General features: G+C 42.9%; 2 protein-coding genes across 12 annotated transcripts in view; one reads left to right on the top strand and one right to left on the bottom strand.

Annotated features, from left to right (window-relative positions):
• Positions 1-64, bottom strand: part of RAD51B (RAD51 paralog B) — a 720,881-nt gene extending 720,817 nt beyond the window's left edge. For 5 of the 7 annotated variants that reach the window (XR_009500945.1, XR_009500949.1, XR_009500948.1 and 2 more), the window contains exon 1: positions 10-63. The gene's annotated coding sequence lies outside the window, so the exon portion shown is untranslated. Of the gene's footprint in view, positions 1-9 lie in introns of all 7 variants that reach the window. The other 2 variants (XR_009500950.1, XR_009500951.1) reach the window with 2 other exon arrangements.
• A 1,249-nt stretch (positions 65-1,313) lies between these two features.
• ZFYVE26 (zinc finger FYVE-type containing 26) overlaps positions 1,314-20,815 on the top strand; it is a 68,648-nt gene continuing 49,146 nt past the window's right edge. For 3 of the 5 annotated variants that reach the window (XM_059914491.1, XM_059914490.1, XM_059914488.1), the window contains exons 1-14: positions 1,314-1,373; positions 1,870-2,146; positions 3,663-3,741; positions 7,401-7,490; positions 8,843-9,365; positions 9,743-9,873; positions 10,883-11,047; positions 11,195-11,283; positions 12,249-12,412; positions 14,895-15,098; positions 16,126-16,743; positions 17,207-17,293; positions 19,625-19,693; positions 20,312-20,463. In XM_059914491.1, coding sequence (XP_059770474.1) covers positions 1,953-2,146; positions 3,663-3,741; positions 7,401-7,490; positions 8,843-9,365; positions 9,743-9,873; positions 10,883-11,047; positions 11,195-11,283; positions 12,249-12,412; positions 14,895-15,098; positions 16,126-16,743; positions 17,207-17,293; positions 19,625-19,693; positions 20,312-20,463 — 2,565 coding nt within the window. In that variant the 5' untranslated portion in view covers positions 1,314-1,373; positions 1,870-1,952. Of the gene's footprint in view, positions 1,374-1,732; positions 1,775-1,869; positions 2,147-3,662; positions 3,742-7,400; positions 7,491-8,842; positions 9,366-9,742; positions 9,874-10,882; positions 11,048-11,194; positions 11,284-12,248; positions 12,413-14,894; positions 15,099-16,125; positions 16,744-17,206; positions 17,294-19,624; positions 19,694-20,311; positions 20,464-20,815 lie in introns of those variants that run through there. The other 2 variants (XM_059914489.1, XM_059914492.1) reach the window with 2 other exon arrangements.

The raw sequence follows: 20,815 nt of genomic DNA, 5'->3' as shown, positions 1-20,815 counted from the left end.
TTCCAGTACCGGGTCTGCAGCATCCAACTTTCAAAGTTTCCCCTACCCCTCACACAGTTCCCCGCGGAAAAGGACGCAAAGCAACAAACAAAGCACTGGTTGGGTCGTCACCCTGGCGAAATATCCAATAAAAGGTAGGCACAGGCCCAGGTCGGCTCCGCTGCTTGCTGGGAATTGTAGTTCACATTCTGTAATAAGTCTACGAGTCCCAACTTCTCAATACAGTGATTATCAAAATCCGGTGGAGGAACATCAGGAAGGAGAATATGAGCCAGGAAAAAACTTGCTTGTAATTTTCTCTCTTCTTTCTTTTGTCACTTCATTTAAAAACTGATTAATGGACCAGAGACATGTTAGTTTTCTGGGAATAGATGAGAATCCACAAATCATCGAAGAGGTTTTGGAAGAGAGCTTTTGGTTTGTTTTGGTTTGCTTTTTTTCACCACACTTTGGTTGTGAAATAGTTTGGAAAACGCTGAATAAAATTGCTCAAACCGAAAACATGTTATGGGGAAACGTGAGAGTCTATAGTTGAAGAACACCAAGGAAACCAAACAGAAGGTTCAGTATAAAAGCAGCTGTGATTAGCAAACTAGTAAACCGTTACTTTAAGACTCGGTTTCAGATTATTATATTTGAGAAAGGCTTTTGCTCATTCTTTGCTCCCATCTCCCCGTGCATACCTCTATCTTATAATTTAGCCCACTGCATCCTAATTATTGACCTGCACCCCCTCACTAGACTGTGGTCTCCTTGAGGACAAGGACCGTATCTTATTCAGCTTCTAAAGTAGGCCCTAGCACACAGTTCAATTAACGGTCGTGGGGTAAATGAGCAAATAAATGAATGGAGTTAAGCAGAAGAAACTGGGAATTCAGAACGTAGGGTTCTGGGATTATAAGGGAGCCCAAGTGGATGAACAATAATGGAGGAGGACCTAAATTTCCTTGCTCTGGGTATACCCAAAGCGTGGCAAAGCAATGTCACTGGTTGGCGCTCAGTAAACGCTAACTTCAAACTAGGGAGAAAACAGAACAAAAGAAAAAAAATCAAGGCACACAGCGATTCCTGCCACTTGCTCCACTGAAGGCAAAACGGAAGGTGTCAAGCGGAGGATCTGTCAAAACTGTGAGCGGTGGTCCTAAACCAGGTAGCTGATACCTCTTTCCTAGCTTCCTCTAATGCGGAGGTGGAGTCACGTGACCCAAACAAATATGGCGCTTTATTTGCATCTTTCCTCGATTGACCAATTAGAATAGCTGCTGTCAGTCGTCATCCTCTCCCGCCCTCAACCTTCTGAACGGGATTTGTCACCTGACTCAGCTCAAACATGGCTGCGCTGGAAGCTCTGCTGATTTGGGCGCCGGGAGCAGGTGAGTGTAAGGCGCCCCAGAGAAGGCGGGAGCGCTCTCCACGACCCCGGTAGGGAGCGTCCCTGAGCCCCAATCCCAACTGCCGTCCAGTTCTGACACAGATTCCTCTCCTGATCTTCAATCCTCTGCCTTAAAAGAGGGCTCAAACTAGGGAGGTTCCTGCTGAATTTCTCATCCGTAAAGAGGCGACCACCTGGGGATTTGGAGCCGGATTAGGCATAAAGTTCAGGAGGAAATACGGAAGTGGAGTTTCGGGTCTGCGCCGCGGGCTAATATGACGATTAATATTCGTTAAATATTGAATGCGCCTAGAGAGATGGGATCCACCCCTTGGGGAAAGGTGGAACTTCCCAAAAGAGACAGTAACCTGTCAAATCAAATTTACAACGTTAATTAGAAAAGTAAGCCCCGCCTTTCCTAGTGCGGCTAGTACTGGCTAGTTTGTCTAAATATAGTTCCTTCCTTTTCTTCTGACTCGGGTGTGTGTTGTTTCTAGGAGGTACTCCACGAATGAGAAAATTGACAATGTGTTTTGCGTAATTCATCTCTTTCTATCTCCCTGCACTCTGTGCTGGGAAAATGCATCATCCATTTGGAGAAGAGGAAACTGCTTCTCAGAAGCAGCTTTTTGGATTTTTCTGTGAATGCCTTCGGAGAGGAGAATGGGAGTTGGCACAGGCATGTGTACCTCAGCTACACGAGGCCCAAGGGGATATCCCAAAGAAGGTGGAAGATATACTTCAGGCGCTGGTCGTGTGTCCCAGTCAGCTGAGGTAAGGGAACTCAGTCTTCCTGCCAGGCAGTCACAGGACCGGAGACGCAAGGTTCAGTACTTGAGCTCTGGTCCATGTGCCTCACTCAATCACCTCTGAAGAATTAACAAAAGTAGAGTGTATTTCACATGTTCTGAAAATTTACCTCTATAATACATGCCTATTTATTACTTTATCAGTTTGGCTTTGAATTATCATCTGGAGCGGTATTTAAGCCTGGAACCACCATTTCTTGTTTATTATCATTAAAGTAGATAGTGCAACTACGTTGAAAAGCATTTTCTTTACCCCCAAAAGAGCAAACCTGCTCCCTTCTTGCTTGTGAAATTGAAGATATTGTTGTAGCTTTAACAAAGGACCAGAAGTGAATTTACTTAAAGCTTTTTATTTTGAAATAATTAAGCATAGACTCACAAGAAGTGCAAAAACAATACAAAGAGTACCCTTTCCCCAACTTCCTCCAATTGTGACATCTTATATAACTATAGTAAATATCAAAACCAAGAAATTGACACTGGTACTGTTAACTAGACTACAGCCCTTATTCAGTTTTCACCATTTTTTAAATCTGCATCCATTTTTTTTTTTTTTTGGCCGTGCCTCAGGGCATGCGGGATCCTATTAGGGGCCGAACCCACGCACCCCGCTGCATTGGAAATGCAGAGTCCCAAGCACTGGCCTGCCAGGGAAGTCCCAATCTGCCTTCACCTTTATGTGTGTAGTTCTGTGTATCTTTATCCATTCTTAGACTCATATAACTACCAGTATAATCAAGGTACAGAACTATTTCATCACCACGAAAGAATTCCCTTGCTCCCTGGGAATTCCTCTTTGTACATTGATCCCTCCTTGTCCCCTGGCAACCAATGTTCTCTATCTGAATTTTGAATGAAGTTCTTCCTGGCAGTGCTATTAACAATTAGTGGTATAGGAGTTAAACATTCAGTCTCTCCCTCACTTTTCCTTACTCTGGCAGTTATTTATGAGAAAGTACTGTATTAGCACATATAGAATGGAGATTTACATGATTCTTTTCTTCCTTTGTTTTTTCCCTTAAATTTGGATTCTAGCCAATTGCTGTCTAATTTAAATTACTAACTTCAAAGAAAGGCTTATGAATTCCTATAATCCTGTTTCTGGCATAGAGTTAAAAATAAATTTTTATGAAGTTCCTTTTTTCTTTGACTATTTGATTCTGTTTTCAAGATTTCAAGTTTTCTATTTCAGATAGCTTTGCTCTTATGGTTTTCTGTGTAATATTAGTTTGTTTTAAAGACTAGATAGGGAGGTGGAGGTAGAATTGTGACTTTTTTTTTTTTTTTAATGAAAGCTGCTAGTTCTGTTCTGGTTCTCGTTTTATTGATCTGTCATATACATTCAAAAATTTCTCAGGACAATGTCTTGCCAGTTCAGGTTTAAAACAGACTGAGTAGTGAAATCTAAATCTTGGATCACAAAAGAGAAAAGGTCAGTAGAGACTCTTTGTTTAGAAATTTTTTCTTTTTACATTTTTCAGATGTGGACAGGATATCAACCCTCAAAGATTAGCCTGGGTCTGGCTTCTTGTACTGGAAAAATGGTTGGCCCTGGAAAAGGTAAGTAGGTTTACATTTAAAATTTTTGCCCGAGGCCAAGACTGAAAAGAACCTGGAAGGAGTTATGAAATTTCCCTTTTGTCTGTTACTTCCTTTATTTTGAGGTTTGTCATATTCCTTTCTCAGTATTGACAGTGAGAATGGCCTAAGTATTTATTGCTGTCTCTTTACCTAAATTCATTTATTAATTCACTAACTTACATTGGCATTAATTCACTAACCTACCATCTGAGGTGATACTATTGTGTTAAATACTATTGTGAGTCTTGTGCCCAAACAGAACTTTGCAGAACTCAGTGAAAGTGGCAAGATAGTGAATAAAGTCTAATCCTCATAATACTCAAGTAATGGAGAATGGGCTGAGCTGAAACTTGGTTGTTCATCCAAAAATCTTATTTTAACTAGTCCAGTACAGTGAAATCTTATAGATTTAAACATCATTAATTAATAATTTAACAACTCACATGAATTGAAGTAAAAGTTACCAAATATGAAAACAAAGTGAGCAAATTAATAGTGAAAGAAAACTTGTAAGGAAGGGTTTTTTATTTTTTATTTTTTTAAGAAAAATTACCATTCAAAGCACTTTTAGAAATATGTGTTAATTATCAGAAATTGATATCCGTTAAAAAAATTCTCAGGCAATTTTGTATTAAACCTGAGACTTTAAGATTTAAGTGAGGAACCTCTGACTCAGAAAAGAAATGACTGGCCCAGGGTCACACCATAAAGTTAGTTGGCAAAATTGGAGCTGGAACCAATGTATTCTGCCTTCGAGTCATCAGTCCTCTGCTTTTTCCACCTCAACAATATTTTTAGCCTACATAGACTTAAAATTAAGAAACCATAAATTCTTTTTTTTTAATTTTTATTTATTTATTTATTTTTATTTTTGGCTGCACTGGGTCTTTGTTGCTGCACACAGGCTTTCTCTAGTTGCGGCAAACGGGGGCTACTCTTCATTGCAGTGCACAGGCTTCTCATTGCGGTGGCTTCTCTTGTTGCAGAACACAGGCTGTAGGCACGCAGGCTTCAGTAGTTGTGGCACGTGGGCTCAGTAGTTGTGGCTCGTGGGCTCTAGAGCGCAGGCTCAATAGTTGTGGCACACGGGCTTAGTTGCTCCATTGCATGTGGGATCTTCCCAGACCAGGGCTTGAATCCGTACCCCCTGCGTTGGCAGGCAGATTCTTAACCACTGCACCACCAGGTAAGCCGCAAGAAACCATAAATTCTATTTTGTAAATGTCTATAATTTAGCCTAATTTTCTTCTTAACTTCTCTCAGTCATCAGAATGAATTTTGTCTTTAGTTCTGCTTTGGCCTGACACTTACCCTTCTTCACTTAGCTGTCAAAAAGCACCAGAAGTTACTAATCTAAATGTATTTATTATCCAGGCTTTTGGTAATGGTCTAGCAAAGAGAAATGACAAAAAGATCAGCAGGAGAGGGAAGGAAAAGAAGCAAAACTGAAAAATAATCAACCCCAGGTTGTTTAAGAGTTGGCTGTAGTTTCAGATCTAAAAGAGACATCTTCAGCTAAAATATTCAATAGTATCTTCAAAGAGAAAAGAAAAAAAATAACAGATGTTATTGTTACTGACTAAGGAGCTTTTCAGTACAAACATGGAATTTGTCAAGCCAGATGAACTTTTGCCTCAGCAGAGGGTATTTGTTTACTTTATGGCTGATTGGTGGTTGTTAAATTTCTGGACAGTTGGTCAACCAGATCAGGAGGTGGATTTCACTTCCCTGGCTCCTTTTAACAGACTAAGAGCTGTTTTTCCCAGAATTGAAGATCATTTGGTCCTTAAAGCTCCAGTACCTCAGTTATTTAAACAGTCGTGGGAATGTTTTAAACTTTATACAAGGACCTCAGAGAGTTTTAAAACTTAATACAAGGACCAAGACTTCAAATGCGTTCTTGAGGTAGTTCTACAAAGCCAGAACTGGACTTCATCTTCTAGGGACTTGGCCTTCCTGGACTGGCCTTCATCTTCTAGGAACTTGCTGGCTGCTCCTGCTCCAGTCTCCCACCTGCTGCCAAAAGCTCCTGTTGAATTATTCGTTGAAACTGATTCCATTTTCCCTTTCCTTCATCCATTTTTGCCTTATGCCCTTTTATCTTTTATCATGTGAACAGCATGATGTCCACAGCATGCTGCTTCTAATAAAGGAAAAATAGAAACAACTCCCATGTCCACAATCCAAGACTGATTAATCTACTTGTAAAATACCATGGCACTATTAAAATTACGTGGTAAATGAATTTTCAGTGACATGGAAGGATGTTTATATTCTGGTATGTGAAGAAAAAAAAAATTTTAGAAAACAGTATGTTATGCATGCATATATGCATATGTAGAAAATGGTCTGAATACCCTTAGAACACAGTTGTAACTATAGTTCTCCCTCAGTGGAAAGATTTGGGGGGTGTGTGTGTTGTGTAGTGTGTTTTCATTTGCCTGTTTGTATTCTCTGCTTTTTCTGCATTGAACATGGCTTGCTTTTATAGTAAGAAAATCTGTGCTTGGAAACATTGGGCAAATTCTTGCCTGTTTTAGGAATGTTAGTTGCCTATGACCCTGCATATGCATAAAGTAATTTCACCAGTAAAAAAAGATACAAGCTAGCCAGTCTTTAGGATTTTAATGAAAGTCCTAAAATCTTAACCAGTTCTTTTATTAAGGGCCTGCTGTCTGGGCTTATCTATTCCTTCCTCTTAGTCCTTGATAGAATCACTAACTTTCAGCGTGCCAGAATGAATTTTCTCTACACCTTCCAATCATTAGCATTATATAAGCATTCAGATGGCATGATTTACAGGTGTCTCTAACTTAAAAGAGTGCTTATCAGAATTAGTCCCAGACTTTCATCTCATTTATATTTGTGTCTGGAGAAAGAGGGACTATCATTTTAGTTTTAAGGACCAGGTGAAGGGAAGTTATTGTGAAACAAGCAGGTGCAGGAAGAGTCAGAGGCTTTCTCTTCCTTTATACATTAGTCTCTGATGTCCTGTCTCATTAACAAACAATGGGGTCACTTTTTCCTTTTCATGCTTGAAATGATTAGAAAATACTTCCTAACCATTTCATCATTACTGAAGATTATTTTTAAAAACATCCTGATGCCATAGTTTTGTTTGATTTAGCAGTATAATGAGATTTTTAAAAACACATGAAAATATGGCATATAGTACCTGGCACATAATAAGTGTTTCATAAACATTAGATCTCTCCCCTTTTACTTTTATTTTCCAACTAAAACTGAATACCAAAAACGGGTTTAGGCCAAAAGAGGATCATGTGGGCCATTCCATCCCAGCTTACCCATAACTGGGTGTTTTGGACACTGCAAGGGAGAGTCTTGGAGAAGGACTTCAAGTTAGAGGAAAAAAATCACATGAAATAAGCAAGCCTTGGCATTTGAGGCTAAACAGTGTGGGATTTAAGTGTTAGTATTTAAGAGGAATATGTGTTCAGTTCAGCTGTTTCCGTTTATAAAGAAAAGTGTCTGAAGACATACCCAGGAATTTAATGGTCAGAAGTACTTTATCTTAGAGAAAACAGGAGAAATAAGATGAACCGGAAAGAAGTATTTACTTATAATTGTCAGCTAAAGCATATGCTTAATCTCTATGCTTCCTTCTATGATTCATCTAGAAGTTACTTCCAGCTGGTTTCCGGAGAAAACTTGAGTTTCTTTTATTGTCAGAAGACCTCCCAGGTGACATACCAGAGGACATCCTCAAGGTGAGAGAGGGCCCTGGACCTGTCTGCCCAGGTTTGCAGTCACTCAACAAATTCAGCTTTCAGGGATCCAGCAGAAACAGGTCCCCAAGATGTTGGCAGTTCTCTGTTCTCAGGCAAGACCAGGCTAGGTGGAGGCCCCTTGAGGGGAATTTAGAGATAGGGGAAACTTACCTGATTGTAGAATTCTTAGAGGTAGCTTGGCCAGAAGTACTAATTATAGCTGAGGATTAATTTTTTTTTTCATTTCATGTAAAAGGAATACCTAACTTGGTTTTAAACTAGGGGTTTAAATTTTTCACCAGAATGTGGCAGGGAATATAAAGGGAGAAAGGAACTAGTTTGTATTTGCTGAATACCTTTTCTGTAACAGGTGCACTGAATGTGTTATAGCTAATCTTTACAACCACCTTCTGGGAGCAGATTCACAATCTTAACTAGATCTATACTTAAGTGCCTGAGGGATGGTCTGAGGCTCAATACTTATTTTCTTCATGACCCAGCCACCAGCTAACTGAAGACATATTCACAATAGGATTTAAGGTAGGGACTTTCACTTGTATTAGGTCAAGGACTCATGGTCCTGTGACCATCTTGGAGGCAGTTAATGAACAGGTATCCCTGAGCACCACCCACAGGAATGGTGCTGAAGTGTGGGAAATAACCTACCAAACAAATTATAGGCTACAGAGATCTTGCCTTTTAAAGGCTTGCAATCTAGTTGGGGAGGAAGGAAATACACACATGGCACAATTAGGTACTAAGCCATATGGTACTAATTTTAAGAACATTGAAAGCCCAATAAAGAGGGAGAATTGTGTGAGTTGGAGGTACTGGGGAAGGTTTTCGGGAAGGATGAAGAATGGGCTGTATCCAAAATCTTGGTTGGGATTTAGATCAGGGGTTAAAAACTGGTCTGTAGTGTTCTTTTAAAAATTGAATTTAGATGCCTTGAGCTGGGCATAGTGTCTTATTCCCATCTGTTACCTGGTCTATGAGTTTGCAGTCCCTGATTTAGATTGACAATGCACATTTCAGAGGCAATGGGGGTGGGGGTGACTAGCTTGAGCATGGAGGCCTTGGGCAAATCTCTCTTTGCCTTAACCCCCTGATTTGAGGACACCTTCAAAATGAGGATAATAGTAGTGTCTTCTTCCTAAGGTGGTTGTAAGTATTAATTTAATTTTTCCGTGTAAAGGACCTGGCACATACTAACTACTACAGAAGTATTTGCTATTGCTACTATTGTATATACACACGTGCATATATATACACTGAAAAGAGGAAAACATGAAGACATGTAAGTGATAACATTCTGGACATACCGCCCCTCCCTCTCTTCATCCTCTATTTAGGAGCTGTACACGGTCTTAGCACAAGATGCAGCAGACCCTGTGCTTGACGGAAATCAGAGGCAAGAGAGCTGGCCCCCTTGGCTCAGCTCAGAAGCTGTCGCTCTGCTCTGGGATCTCCTGCGGGAGGCGCCTCAGCCCGCGCAGGCCCTGCTGGAGCTCCTGCTTGGGGAGGAAGACGGCACGGGCCTCCAAGGCTGGCCCCTGCAGAAGGCGCTGGTGGACCTCATTCGAAAGGCACTGCGAGCTTTGCGGGGTCCTGCCAGCGGGCACCCAGGGGCAGTCGATGCCATCTACGGAGCCCTGCGGACTCTGCGCTGCCCTGCAGAGCCGCTCGGGGCTGAGCTGCGTCTCCTGTGTGAGGAACTGCTGGAGGCCAGCAGGTCGGAGGCGAGTCCCCTGCGGGAGGAGCGGCTGCTCGGCTGCCTGCTGCACAAGGCCGGGCGGGGCCTGGTGTCCCTGTATGGCCACACCTATGCAGAGAAGGCCCCAGAAAAGCCACCGATGCCCACACCCTCGGGAAAAGGTGTGTTCCCTGCACTGCTTCTCTAATTCCACTCTGCCCAACCCCTCTGACTCCCTCTAGCCTGCTCCCTTCCGTGTTGTTCAGGAAACCTAATGGGAGAAGCTAAGCAAAAATGGGCAAGATGTTCTTCTTTGAAAGCACAGCTTTCATAGCTTAAGAAGGAGTGATGGAGAAAAAAAATGAAGTAATACTCATAGCAGAAAAGAACTTTTCAGAAACTACTGAGAGAAGTAAAGAGTCTTTAAGATAGAAGTGTAGAAAACCTGGTTTAACTTTTTAAAAGAGTGAACTCTCATATCAATTGGTTTTTCAAATGGGCTTTACCTTAGGAAAGAAGAGTCCAGTTCCCCAGTGACCCCATCTGGTTTGATTTTCAGTCTCACCGGCTCATCTAGATCCTGAGCGGGCAATGCTAGCCTTGTTCTCCAATCCTGACCCAGCCCAGGCTTGGAAATTGGCCTATTTCTACTGCCTGAGCAACAGCAAGCACTTCCTCGAGCAGATCCTGGTAAGTCAAACTCAGTGCTTCTCCACCACTCAAGTACCCAGGGACTCTCTCCAGGCTTCTTCACTCCTCCTTTCTCTCGCACTCATTTATCCAACACAAAGCAGTTTAATTAGCAGTGAGTCGTCTAGTTTGTGTCCATCCTACAGTTCCGGAAGGCTCTGAGAACCAGTATCATTCATAATTAGAACTGCCAGCATTTTGTATCAGTCCTTGGGCAGGCACTGAAATGTTGGATACATGTAAGCTTTCTGGAGGGTGCGAGGAAGAAAAGACAGTGGCAGCGATATGTTGCCTAGCTGACAGGGGACTCTAATTACTTTAACCTTCTCCTTCCAGATTGCAACTGAGCTTTAGTTTAATTCAACAGCTATTTATTTTTTTAATATTTATTTATTGTATTTTATTTTATTTTTTTTGGCTGTGTCAGGTCTTAGTTGCGGCATGCAGGATCTTTCATTGCAACACGGGTTCTTCGTCACGGCGCACGGGCTTCTCTCTAGTTGTGGCGTGCAGGTTTTCTCTCTCTAGTTGTGGTGCACGGGCTCCAGGGCACGTGGGCTCTGTAGTTGTGATGCGTGGGCTCCAGAGCGTGTGGGCTCTGTAGTTTGTGGCACGCAGGCTCTCTAGTTGAGGCACACGAGCTCATAGTTGTGGCACGCGGGCTTAGTTGCCCCACGGCACGTGGGATCTTAGTTCCCCAACAAGGGATGGAACCCATGTCCCCCGCATTGGAAGGGGGATTCTTTACCACTGGACCACCAGGGCAGTTCTTCAACAGCTATTTATTAACCTCATTCTATGTACTATGTACTATGCTAGGATCTGGGGATACAACAGAAGTCAATCCCTGCCTTCTAGTAGCTTACAGTCTAGTGTTTTCGTAAACACTTTTTATTCAACTGGCCACTTCTGTCATTGTCAGAAACCTCCCTTCCATACTGAAAAGCTTCTTACCCTGATTAGCAGCAAGTCCCCAGAGCTGCCTCTAGCAGCCTCCTTTGGCTTCCAGGTGACAGCACTCACCCTGTTGAAGGAGGAAGACTTCCCAAGTCTTGGCTGCCTGCTAGATAGAGAATTCAGCCCTCTCAGTCGACTGCTCGTGCTCCTGGGCTGGACACACTGCCAGAGCCTAGCGTCAGCCAAGAGGCTGCTCCAGACACTCCACAGGACCCAGGTAACTCTCACTCTGCAGCCCAAGCTGCTCCAGAAATGAGTGTGGTGGCACTTTGGGCTGAGGCAGAATGCAGGGTCCTGAAGTCGGTCACATCTCTGACCCCAGGTGCCTGAGTCAGCATCTCTTTCTTCTCCCGTATCAACACAGGACCAAGGCTGTGATAAGCTCCTCAGGGATGCCTGTGATGGGCTGTGGGCTCACCTGGAGGTCCTGGAGTGGTGTGTGCAGCAGAGCAGGTACGGCCCTGCACAGCCAGCCCCCTTCCCACCGTTGGACACACTTGACCCATGCTCTGCACGTGTGGCCATTTCAAGACATCTTCCCTGTAAATGGTTTAAGTTGACAGTGTTGACCAGCAACAAATAATTGTTTCAGCTATTAAACCACAAAAGAAACATAAGTAGTGATTATCTTCACCATAGCCATAAGGTCATAACTAGAGGATAATTTAAGGATGACAGTGATCACAAGAACAAAACCTCACATCTCCTGAGCACTTACTATACACCAGGCATTGCTCTAAGCCCTTTACATGATGATTTCACTTAAGCTTGACAATAATCCTGTGAGGTAAACACCAATATTATCCTCATTTTAAAGGTGGGGCACCTGAAGCCCACAGGTGTTAAATAAGATGCCCAAAGTCACACAGCTAGTGAGTGTGGTCCACATTCTTAGCCACGTGTTATCTTGGATCACATTTTTATTCAACAACTGCCTCTTGAAATGTGTGCACGGCCCTGTGTTTTCCTGATAACTTAGCCTTGGGTCTTCCCTAGATCTAGGTTCTTATTTTGTTCTTCACCCACCTCACCAGCACTTCTGAAGTCGAGTAGGCCGCTGGGGGAAGTAGCAAGGGGCCCTGACTCAAAGAAAAGCAGAGAAGCTCGTGTCAGCTCTCAGCTAGGAAAATTACAGAAATTAGGAAGCTTAATCTGTGGGCCCTTTCTAGACCCTGCTGAGCACAGAGGCCCTTCCTAGGTCCTTGCTAGACAAGTGAAGCCAGCTTGATGAATGTCCTTCCCTGGGGGTAAATAAATGCTATCCTCTATCATAGACCAACTGAAATTTAGTGTTCGGGGAAGTGAAACCTGTGGTGTTACAGGCCAAAGAGAAAGAATAAGAGGGAATGGAGACTGGTCTTTCTCAAAGCAATTATATAAACTGCCTCCCCTTCCATCCTCCCAACTTTCCCTTTCAGCAACCCCATACCAAAGAGAGATCTCTTGTGTCACTTACATGGTGGAGAAAGCCACTCAGTGCTCTACTCTCTCCATCACCTTACAAACCTTCCAGCCCTCAGGGAGGAAGATGTCCTCAAGCTCCTACAGAAGGTGCCAGCCAAGGACCCCCAGCAAGAGCATGGTGAGTTGGCGATGGAGTGACCTGGGCAAGGTTCCCGCTTAGGACAATCTTGCAGATGTTTCTTACAGCACAAGATTTATCTAGATGTGATTGCTGGGATCTATCAAGATGGGTGGTCCAGCAGGTACCCTCTAAATTAGTGCTGTTTGCCACAATCAGATTACAAGATGTAGGGACATCTTCCCCTTTCTTGGTGAGGCTTGGGAATCCTATGAGAACAATTCCATAGGAACCTTTGTCCTCATGGATCCAGCTCAGGAACCATGAGCATACCCTCATTTCACTGAAACAGAATTAGGAACTGCCGTCTGAATTCACAGCATTGTCATTGGCAGTATTTATGCAAATTCTTGGTGAGTCTCTCCATGCTTCATAAGCTTTCTTACAGCACATTTTGTGCCTTCCTTCCCTCCCATATCTTCTTCATAGTCTATTGAACAGGTAAAGAGTCTTTCTTCTAGAAGATTCTTTTTTTGAGTTTTTTTTAGAGTTTTTCTTTTAGAAGAAAGACTTGCCTGAAACAGTAACAAAGCCTTGTTTTAACCTTAGATCTTTGCTTAAAATTCAAGTCCCCATTAACAAGCTCACTCTTTTTGCTCTCAAAAATCATATGATAGTGTGGTCACAACCTACTACACAGGCCAGGGACCTTACTTTTGAGAGAAACAAACATTCTCATATGGCAGTAGATGTCTGTCAGCCTAGATATTGCTTTGATTTACTTTTTTAAAGGACCTACCACTAATTGTAAAACTAGTGTTACTACATTCTATATTTTTTTGGAAAGGTAGACAACTTGTTTAGCAGATTTCCTAAAAGAACTGGGAACTCTCTGTTTTCTACATACAAGTACAAAAGGCTTCCGAAGAAGTGTTTGAAATCTATCCCTGATGACCCACCAGAACACACTTAGAACTTGAACTTGGAAAAGGCAAAAGAGGAGTGATAATAGGGCTGGGACTAGGGTGAGGCAAGAGAGGCATCTGGGGCAAAAATGTAAGGAGCCACTCCCTCTCATCGTGCTTGCAAGTCCTGGCTCTGGGCAATAATGCCATGAAGAGGTCAAGGCCATAGAACAATATTGACTTTGTTCTGCTTATTACCCTGACCTTGGCAAGGCCAAGCTTCTAAGAAGTAATCACTGGGAAACCTATACATAAAGGGGCTTGTTGCAGCATTGTAGTAGCAAAGCATCCCTAACTATTCCAATGTCCTGCCCTTGAGGAATATGCCTAGACAAGGGATTCATTCAGTAGAACTATATGCAGCCAGCAGAGATTTAGTTTGTAAAGAAACATAATCAAATGCTTATGCTCTAAAGGATTTTTAAGAAGTAGGAAAATTAAATAGTATATAAAATGTTACACTCAAACACATATACATGTACACAAAACTACTAAAGGGGTTAAACTAGAATGTAGCAGTGGTTGTGTTTAGCTGGTAGGCTTATGGGTGGTATTTTTTTCTTCTTTTTGCTTTATTACATTTAATGTTTTTTCTTTGAACAGGTTATACTTTTGCTATGATAAGAATTAGGGGTAGATTAAGATGTTTAGAGATTCTGTAAAGATGGTAACCTTCCTTCCTCCTAAGTTCAAAACAAAATTTTAATGAAAAATTATAAATTATTAAACAAGTGTACAGAATCTCAACAGAGTTTATGTTTTTCTCATGATGTCTGCTTCAAGGCTTTCCTAAAAATATCAAGTATTTTTTTTTTTAAATGCCGTGTTACCTTTGCTCTCTTATTTCTCAATCTAAACACATTTTAAGCCTGCCTGTTGGGTAATGTGGCATTCGAAAGGTAGACCAAACATGTACTTTAAGTTTTATTTTTTTAAAAAAGGAAAAACAAGTATTTTAAGAAATGTAAGGGAAAGACTTGTTAAATAGCCACGAGGCCTAGGTTGAACAGACATGTAGAGGGGAGGTTGGTGGGGAAAAGGAAACCGAGAGACTGAAAGTTGTTGAACAGAAAAAAAGGCCTGGAAGGGACGCAGATCACACTGCCAGAAAGGAGAGAGGGTGAGAACACCTAGGGGACTAGCAGTGTGGCATCTCTTTGCTTCAGCCATACATGCAGCCCCTGCCTGAAAGAAGCATCTCTGGGACTTCCCTGGTGGCGCAGTGGTTAAGAATCTGCCTGCCAGTGCAGGGGACACGGGTTCGAGCCCTGGTCTGGGAAGATCCCACATGCCACGGAGCAACTAAGCCCGTGCGCCACAACTACTGAGCCTGCGCTCTAGAGCCCACGAGCCACAACTACTGAGCCCGTGCGCCTAGAGCCCGTGCTCCACAACAAGAGAAGCCACCGCCATGAGAAGCCCGTGCACTGCGATGAGGAGTGGCCCCCGCTCGCAGCAACTAGAGAAAGCCAGCGCGCAGCAACGAAGACCCAATGCAGCCAAAAATAAAATAAATTAAAAAAAAAAAAAAAAAAGAAGCATCTCTGAAGTTCTGCCTGTTTCTCTCTATAATTCAGATTCAACTGACGCCACGGTCCCTGCGCACCTGAGCCGCTGTCAGAACCTGACACTCTACCGGAGCTTCTGTGCCATGAAGTATGCCATCTATGCCCTCTGTGTGAACTCACACCGGCACTCCCAGTGCCAGGAATGCAAAGACGGACCCTCTGAGGACCTGGCCGCGGCTGCAGAGCCAGTGAACGATTCTCTCTCCTCCCCAGGTGCAGCGCCGCCCCCGACCCCTTCCCTGGCGGGAGCTGGGAACAACCTGTCCCAGCAGGTTCTTTGTGTGGGAACCCTTTGCCACCAGGGCTGGGAGGTGGCCTTGGTTTTATTATGCCCACGAATAATTTCATCCATTTATCAGCCTCCGTGAATCAAAGGGACATGGAGAAAGCAAGTGATCTGCATAAGTTCTAACAGAGCCTGAGCACCTCGTACAGTGTTTTCCAAATGCTTCTTTTTTTATACTCCAGTCCACAGTAGATAGCATTTCACATCACTCCAGTTTGCACCTAGGTATATAATTTGTGCTTTCATGTGTATGTGTATATGTGTGTATGTGATGCGTAAACTGAAATAAGTTTTAAGAAACATTACTTACCCTTCCAAACAGAGCACACTCCTGATTATTTTTCTGTTTTATTTCATTTTTTCAAATGCAGCCGTCTAAGTCAGTGTCATGGGTCACAGCCTACAGTTTGAAAGAACCTTCTGTCCTATTAGCTCTCATTTTTCTTAAAAACTTATAACTCCTTACCTTGCCTTCTGTGACTGGTGGTCAAGTATCTCTCCCTTGCAGCTTTGGAATAGACCTTCGCCTCAGAGCATGGTCATTTTCTTAAGAGATCTGGGTAGGCTGTGATCACCTGTAGTATAACAACGAGTGCAAACAGGAATTGAGGAATAAGGAGTCTCCAGGCTGCCTTCATTCTAGGAACTGAAATATGGAGTGCTTCTCAGAGATGAGGAGTAATGTAATTGTAAAAAGCAGAAACAAAATAATGAGTGTTCACTGAACTGTACTTTTAGTTAAGGGAGCAAAATCTTTCTACAAATCATGAAAAGACATGGCTCAATAGCCTCTTAGTCTTCTGACTGTAACCACAGTTCTCTGAGTCACTACAAAGAAAGAAATGAGTTAAACTTGGGAGAATGTTTGAGTCTGGCGAGTACTGTTTCTAATGTTTGCATTTTCTCTCTTTCCTTCTCTTTCTCTGGCCTCTTCTTTTATACATGCGTCTTCAGGTGCTTCAGATCTCTTTTCAACATACCTGGCCAGGTGTCAGCAGTATCTGTGCAGTGTTCCTGACTCTCTGTGCCTGGAACTTCTAGAAAACGTCTTCTCATTGCTCCTCGTCACCTCTGCTGATCTTCACCCAGAGCCTCACCTGCCCGAGGACTACGCTGAGGATGATGACGTTGAGGGGAGGGGCCCGTTGGGTTTGAGGTCCCCGTCAGAGAGCCCTCAGCACGTAGCACAGCCTGAGAGGAGGTCAGAACAGGGTTCCCTGGGGGCCTCCAGGAGCCTGGCCTACACAGTTCCAAGCTGTCTGAAGGCAGAGCCAAAAGACAGTTCCCCAGAGCCTCACAGGCACAGCTTTTTGGACCTAAAGCACTTTACTAGCGGTGTCAGTGGGTTCCTGGCTGATGAATATGTAATGGGGGCCTTCCTTAGGCTGCTGCAGGAGCAGCTGGATGAGCTAAGCAGCCGCAGCGCCCCCGAGAAGCCAAAGCTGCTTGAAGGCCAGAGTGGCTTGGGCAGCAGCAGCAGAGACGGACTGCAGAGCCGCCTGCACCAGTTCTCCAAGGTTCTCTCTGAGGCCCAGTGGAGGTACAAGGTGGTGACCAGCAACCAGGGCTCAGGTGAGAGGAGATAACAAAGGGAGGAGGGAGAAAAGTCTCGGGAATGTGGGACAGCTAGGAGTGCATGAAGTCACACTAGTTCGGGGCATATCGCCATGGCCACCTGCGTCAGAACTCCGGGGTACCGCTCAGCGTCGCACAGGCCAGTCCAGATCTTCCCCTACCTGTTACCCCAGGAGGTGGGTCAAATCAAAACTGATCACTTTCAGAAGGGGGAGGGGCAACATAGGAGTAGGGGGAGTAAGAGGTACAAACTATTAGATATAAAATAAGCTACAAGGATATATTGTACAACACAGGGAGTATAGCCAGTATTTTATAACTATAAATGGAGTATAGCCTTTAAGAATTGTGAATCGCAATATTGTACACCTGTAACATATAATATTGTACAGCAACAATACTTCAATTAAAAAAAAAATTGATCACCCTCCCGTATGACCCACTGGGTTTGCTGTTTCAGAGGAGCAACCCTCCCGAAGATACCGGCCCATCGCCACATGGCACCCCCGTCTCCGCCGGGGTCGTCGGACAAGAAGGAGCCGGGCAGGTAATCTGAAGAACTCTCTCCATGCCTCCTTCCCACAAGCGGCCAATGGTATAGTGCCACTTGTCTAATATTCTTCAAGATAAAGCAGTTCTTAAAGTACCTTAACACTAATGATAAAGATAAGATCTTAAAGTATCTTAAAGCAATTCACCTTTAAGATAATGTCCAAACAAAAGTGATCTAAGATTATCCTAATCCCACTCCCCCAAAGTAACCCTTGCTAATAGTTTTCTTCGAAAAATTCTCCATGAAATACAAGCATGTATATCATTTTAGATACACAGGTGCATCATACTACATATAGAGAACTGCAACTTTCTTTTTTATTTATATCCTCTTACATACGTAAACGTATCGTACTCTATACTGAGAACTCACTTCTCTTCACTTATTTGAAAGGCTGCTTAGTAGTCCATTGTCATATGTACCCTTTTGTGGGCATTTAAATTGTTTCCAGTTTTTTACTATTATAAACAATGCTACAGTAAACGACCTTGTACGTATGTCTGTGCATACTTGTGTGAGTATATCTATAGGATAAGTCCCTAGCAGTATAATATAGAAGGTCAAAGTATACATGGGTATAAAATACAGATATAACAAATTGCCCCGAAAAAAGGTGGACCAATTTACATTCCCATCACCTGTATGTAAGTGCCTATTTGCATATACATTCATCAAAAATGAGTAGTATCAGGTTTCTTTTTAGTCTTTGCCAATATGATTAATATGGTAATAGTGTGTCATTGTTTTAATACTAATTTTTAGTTTGAGATTGAATGTCTTTTCATATATTTATTGGCCGTTTATATTTTTCAGTCTAAGGTACATATTTTCTGTTGGGTTTGTCTTTCTTGTTGAATTGTAAGGAGCTCTCTATACCTTAAGGAAAATATTCTGTCATTTTGTGCTACAAGTTTTGCTCCATTTTGTCTTTTGACTTTGATTATGAGTTTCTCTAAAGGAGTTTAACACAGAAGCATTATACAGAAATATTAAATTTTTAGATAATCAAATTTCCATTATGGTTTTTGGTAGTTTTTAAATAATTAACAGGGAGTTCATAAAGAGTTTCCTGTGTGCTAAAAAAAATGCTAGGTATCTTGAGGGAGGTGAATGAGGCATAAACCAGGACTTTGCCTTCAAGGAATTTATAATTTACCTGCATAGACAGTATACATGAAAAACTTAAAATGCCCGGAGGCATGGCCTGAAAACCGAAGAGATCTCATGGAGGGGGAGGTCAGCATAGTCTACAAAGGCAGAGAAACAGGTTTTCTGAAAGAGTTGACTTTTGAATCAAGCTCAGAAGAATGAGTAGGCTTTAGCTAAGTGGCAACAAGAGACGTAAACATGCTGACTGGGGTGGAGACTACCATGGGAGAAACATGGAAAACTTAAAGGCTGAGCCCCTTAAGTTGCTCAGTTGATTGCTTTGAGTCAGTTTGCATCCACCTGACCCATCCAGCCCAGAATGCACAATCCATCTTCTCTTTTCCTACAGCTGTAGGAAAGCAGGTGTTGAGAAGAAGATGCTTTTTCTCCAGGACTTTCAATATCATGGTCTTTTTTTTTTTCTAATAAATTTATTTATTTATTTGGCGTGTTGGGTCTTTGTTGCTGCACATGGGCCTTCTCTAGTTGCAGCGAGCAGGAGCTACTCTTCGTTGCGGTGCGCGGGCTTCTCTAGTTGTGGCTCAGTAGTTGTGGCTCGCGGGCTCTAGAGCGCAGGCTCAGTAGTTGTGGTGCATGGGCTTAGTTGCTCCGCGGCATGTGGGATCTTCCCAGACCAGGGCTCGAACCCGTGTCCCTGGTATTGATAGGCAGATTCTTAACCACTGCGCCACCAGGGAAGTCCCAATATCATGGTCTTTGATCAGCCTGGCCTTATATGTTGGTTCCCTACTTTTTCAACTATGAGGACAACTTTTTCTATGTCAGAAAATGTTGTGACCCTCTTTGGCACCCTACTGGTTCCACGTCATAATAGTTGTGCTTTAATTTTTTTTTCAGACTATTGACAGTGCTTAGTGAGCAATGGGGGTCGCTGACCCCTAGAAGTAACTTGAAAGCTCCTGGGGCTCTGAGACCCAGAGACTGGAAACCACTGTTATAAGCTACTATCCAAATGAGCACTGGGACCATATTAAGCCCACCCCTGTACCTTTGGTCTGTAGGAATTTGCATTTTACTGTAGAAGGAGCCACTGGTATAGTAGCTACCCATTATCTTCTCACTCTACCCAGATCTCAGCTTTCAAGCCAACTTCTCACTTTCTACACTGTGAGGCACTGATGGTTGATTTTCTCTCTTTCCTCCTAATACCTCTAGACGGCCGGGACAGAGGTTCCAACCCATCCCTGGAAAGTACGAGTAGTGAGCTGAGCACAAGTACTTCAGGTATGGGAGTCCCAACCAGTTGCCAACTTCCAGCAGCTTTGCCCTGATACAGAGTTGCCATACACCACAGTGTGAAAACCTGGACTGAGCAGTTCATGCTTGTGTTCAGTGGGGAAAGGGCTATTTCACTATCAGCTGAGTTACCCATCAGTAGAGAGAAACAGAGGTGAATACCCAAGGAAGGTTGTTGGTACATAAGTCTTATATTCAAAGATGATAACATATTAACAGATACACACTACCATATATAAAATAGACAACAAGGATTTACTGTATAGCACAGGGAACTATATTCAATTTCTTATAATAACCAATAATGGAAAAGAATTTAAAAAAAAGAATATATATAAATAAATATATATATATATAACTGAATCACTTTGCTGTACACCTGAAACTAACACAATATTGTAAGTCAACTATACTTCAACTTAAAAAAAAAAGAAAGAAAAAGATGATAGCATAGGTATGCACTTCATTTGAGGAAAATTCAAGATCCATTTACAGACCTTTTAGAGAAGGACTTTGAGAAGATAGGAGTTTGGCAGCAGGTGACAGAATAGTTTTTCCTCAATTTTTATCCCTTCCTTGGCCTCCGACGTTCTTGTGTCCCGACAGAAGGAAGTCTGAGCGCTGCATCTGGGAAGAATGAGCTGGATGGCCGGTTGCAGCCTCAACCTCAAAGTTCACTCATCCGCATGATGTTCTCCCCACCTGAGTCACTGCTGGCATCCTGCATCCTCCGGGGGAACTTCGCAGAAGCCCATCAGGTGAGGCGGGTACTTGTGCAGCAGGTGTTAGGAGCCTAGGCTCTACTTTGTCACAGTAAAGAACGCTAAGGTAGCCTTTTGCCGTCTGGGACCCGCGGGGCCTCAGGTAAGGCCAGATGCTTGTGCAAGCAGAGCCAGTCGGGCGCACCTGAGGGGCCACGTCTAGCAGGAGAAGCAGGAGGGAGTTTCCATGTATGGAGCCTGATCTTGAGCACTGTGGATTTCAAGATCCAGAAGGAGGAGACTTAAGCTGTTGAATCATCTGTTTGTATTCAGAACATAAAACAGTTTTTTAACAAGATAAAAGAAAATATTCGGCCACCGTCAAGACGTTGAAATATTTTTCTTTCTT

This window comes from Balaenoptera ricei, chromosome 2 (genome assembly GCF_028023285.1).
Source record: "Balaenoptera ricei isolate mBalRic1 chromosome 2, mBalRic1.hap2, whole genome shotgun sequence".
Lineage (NCBI taxonomy): Eukaryota > Metazoa > Chordata > Mammalia > Artiodactyla > Balaenopteridae > Balaenoptera > Balaenoptera ricei.
The sequence above is the reverse complement of the archived record's forward strand: the minus strand, read 5'-3'. Positions and strand labels throughout refer to the sequence as shown.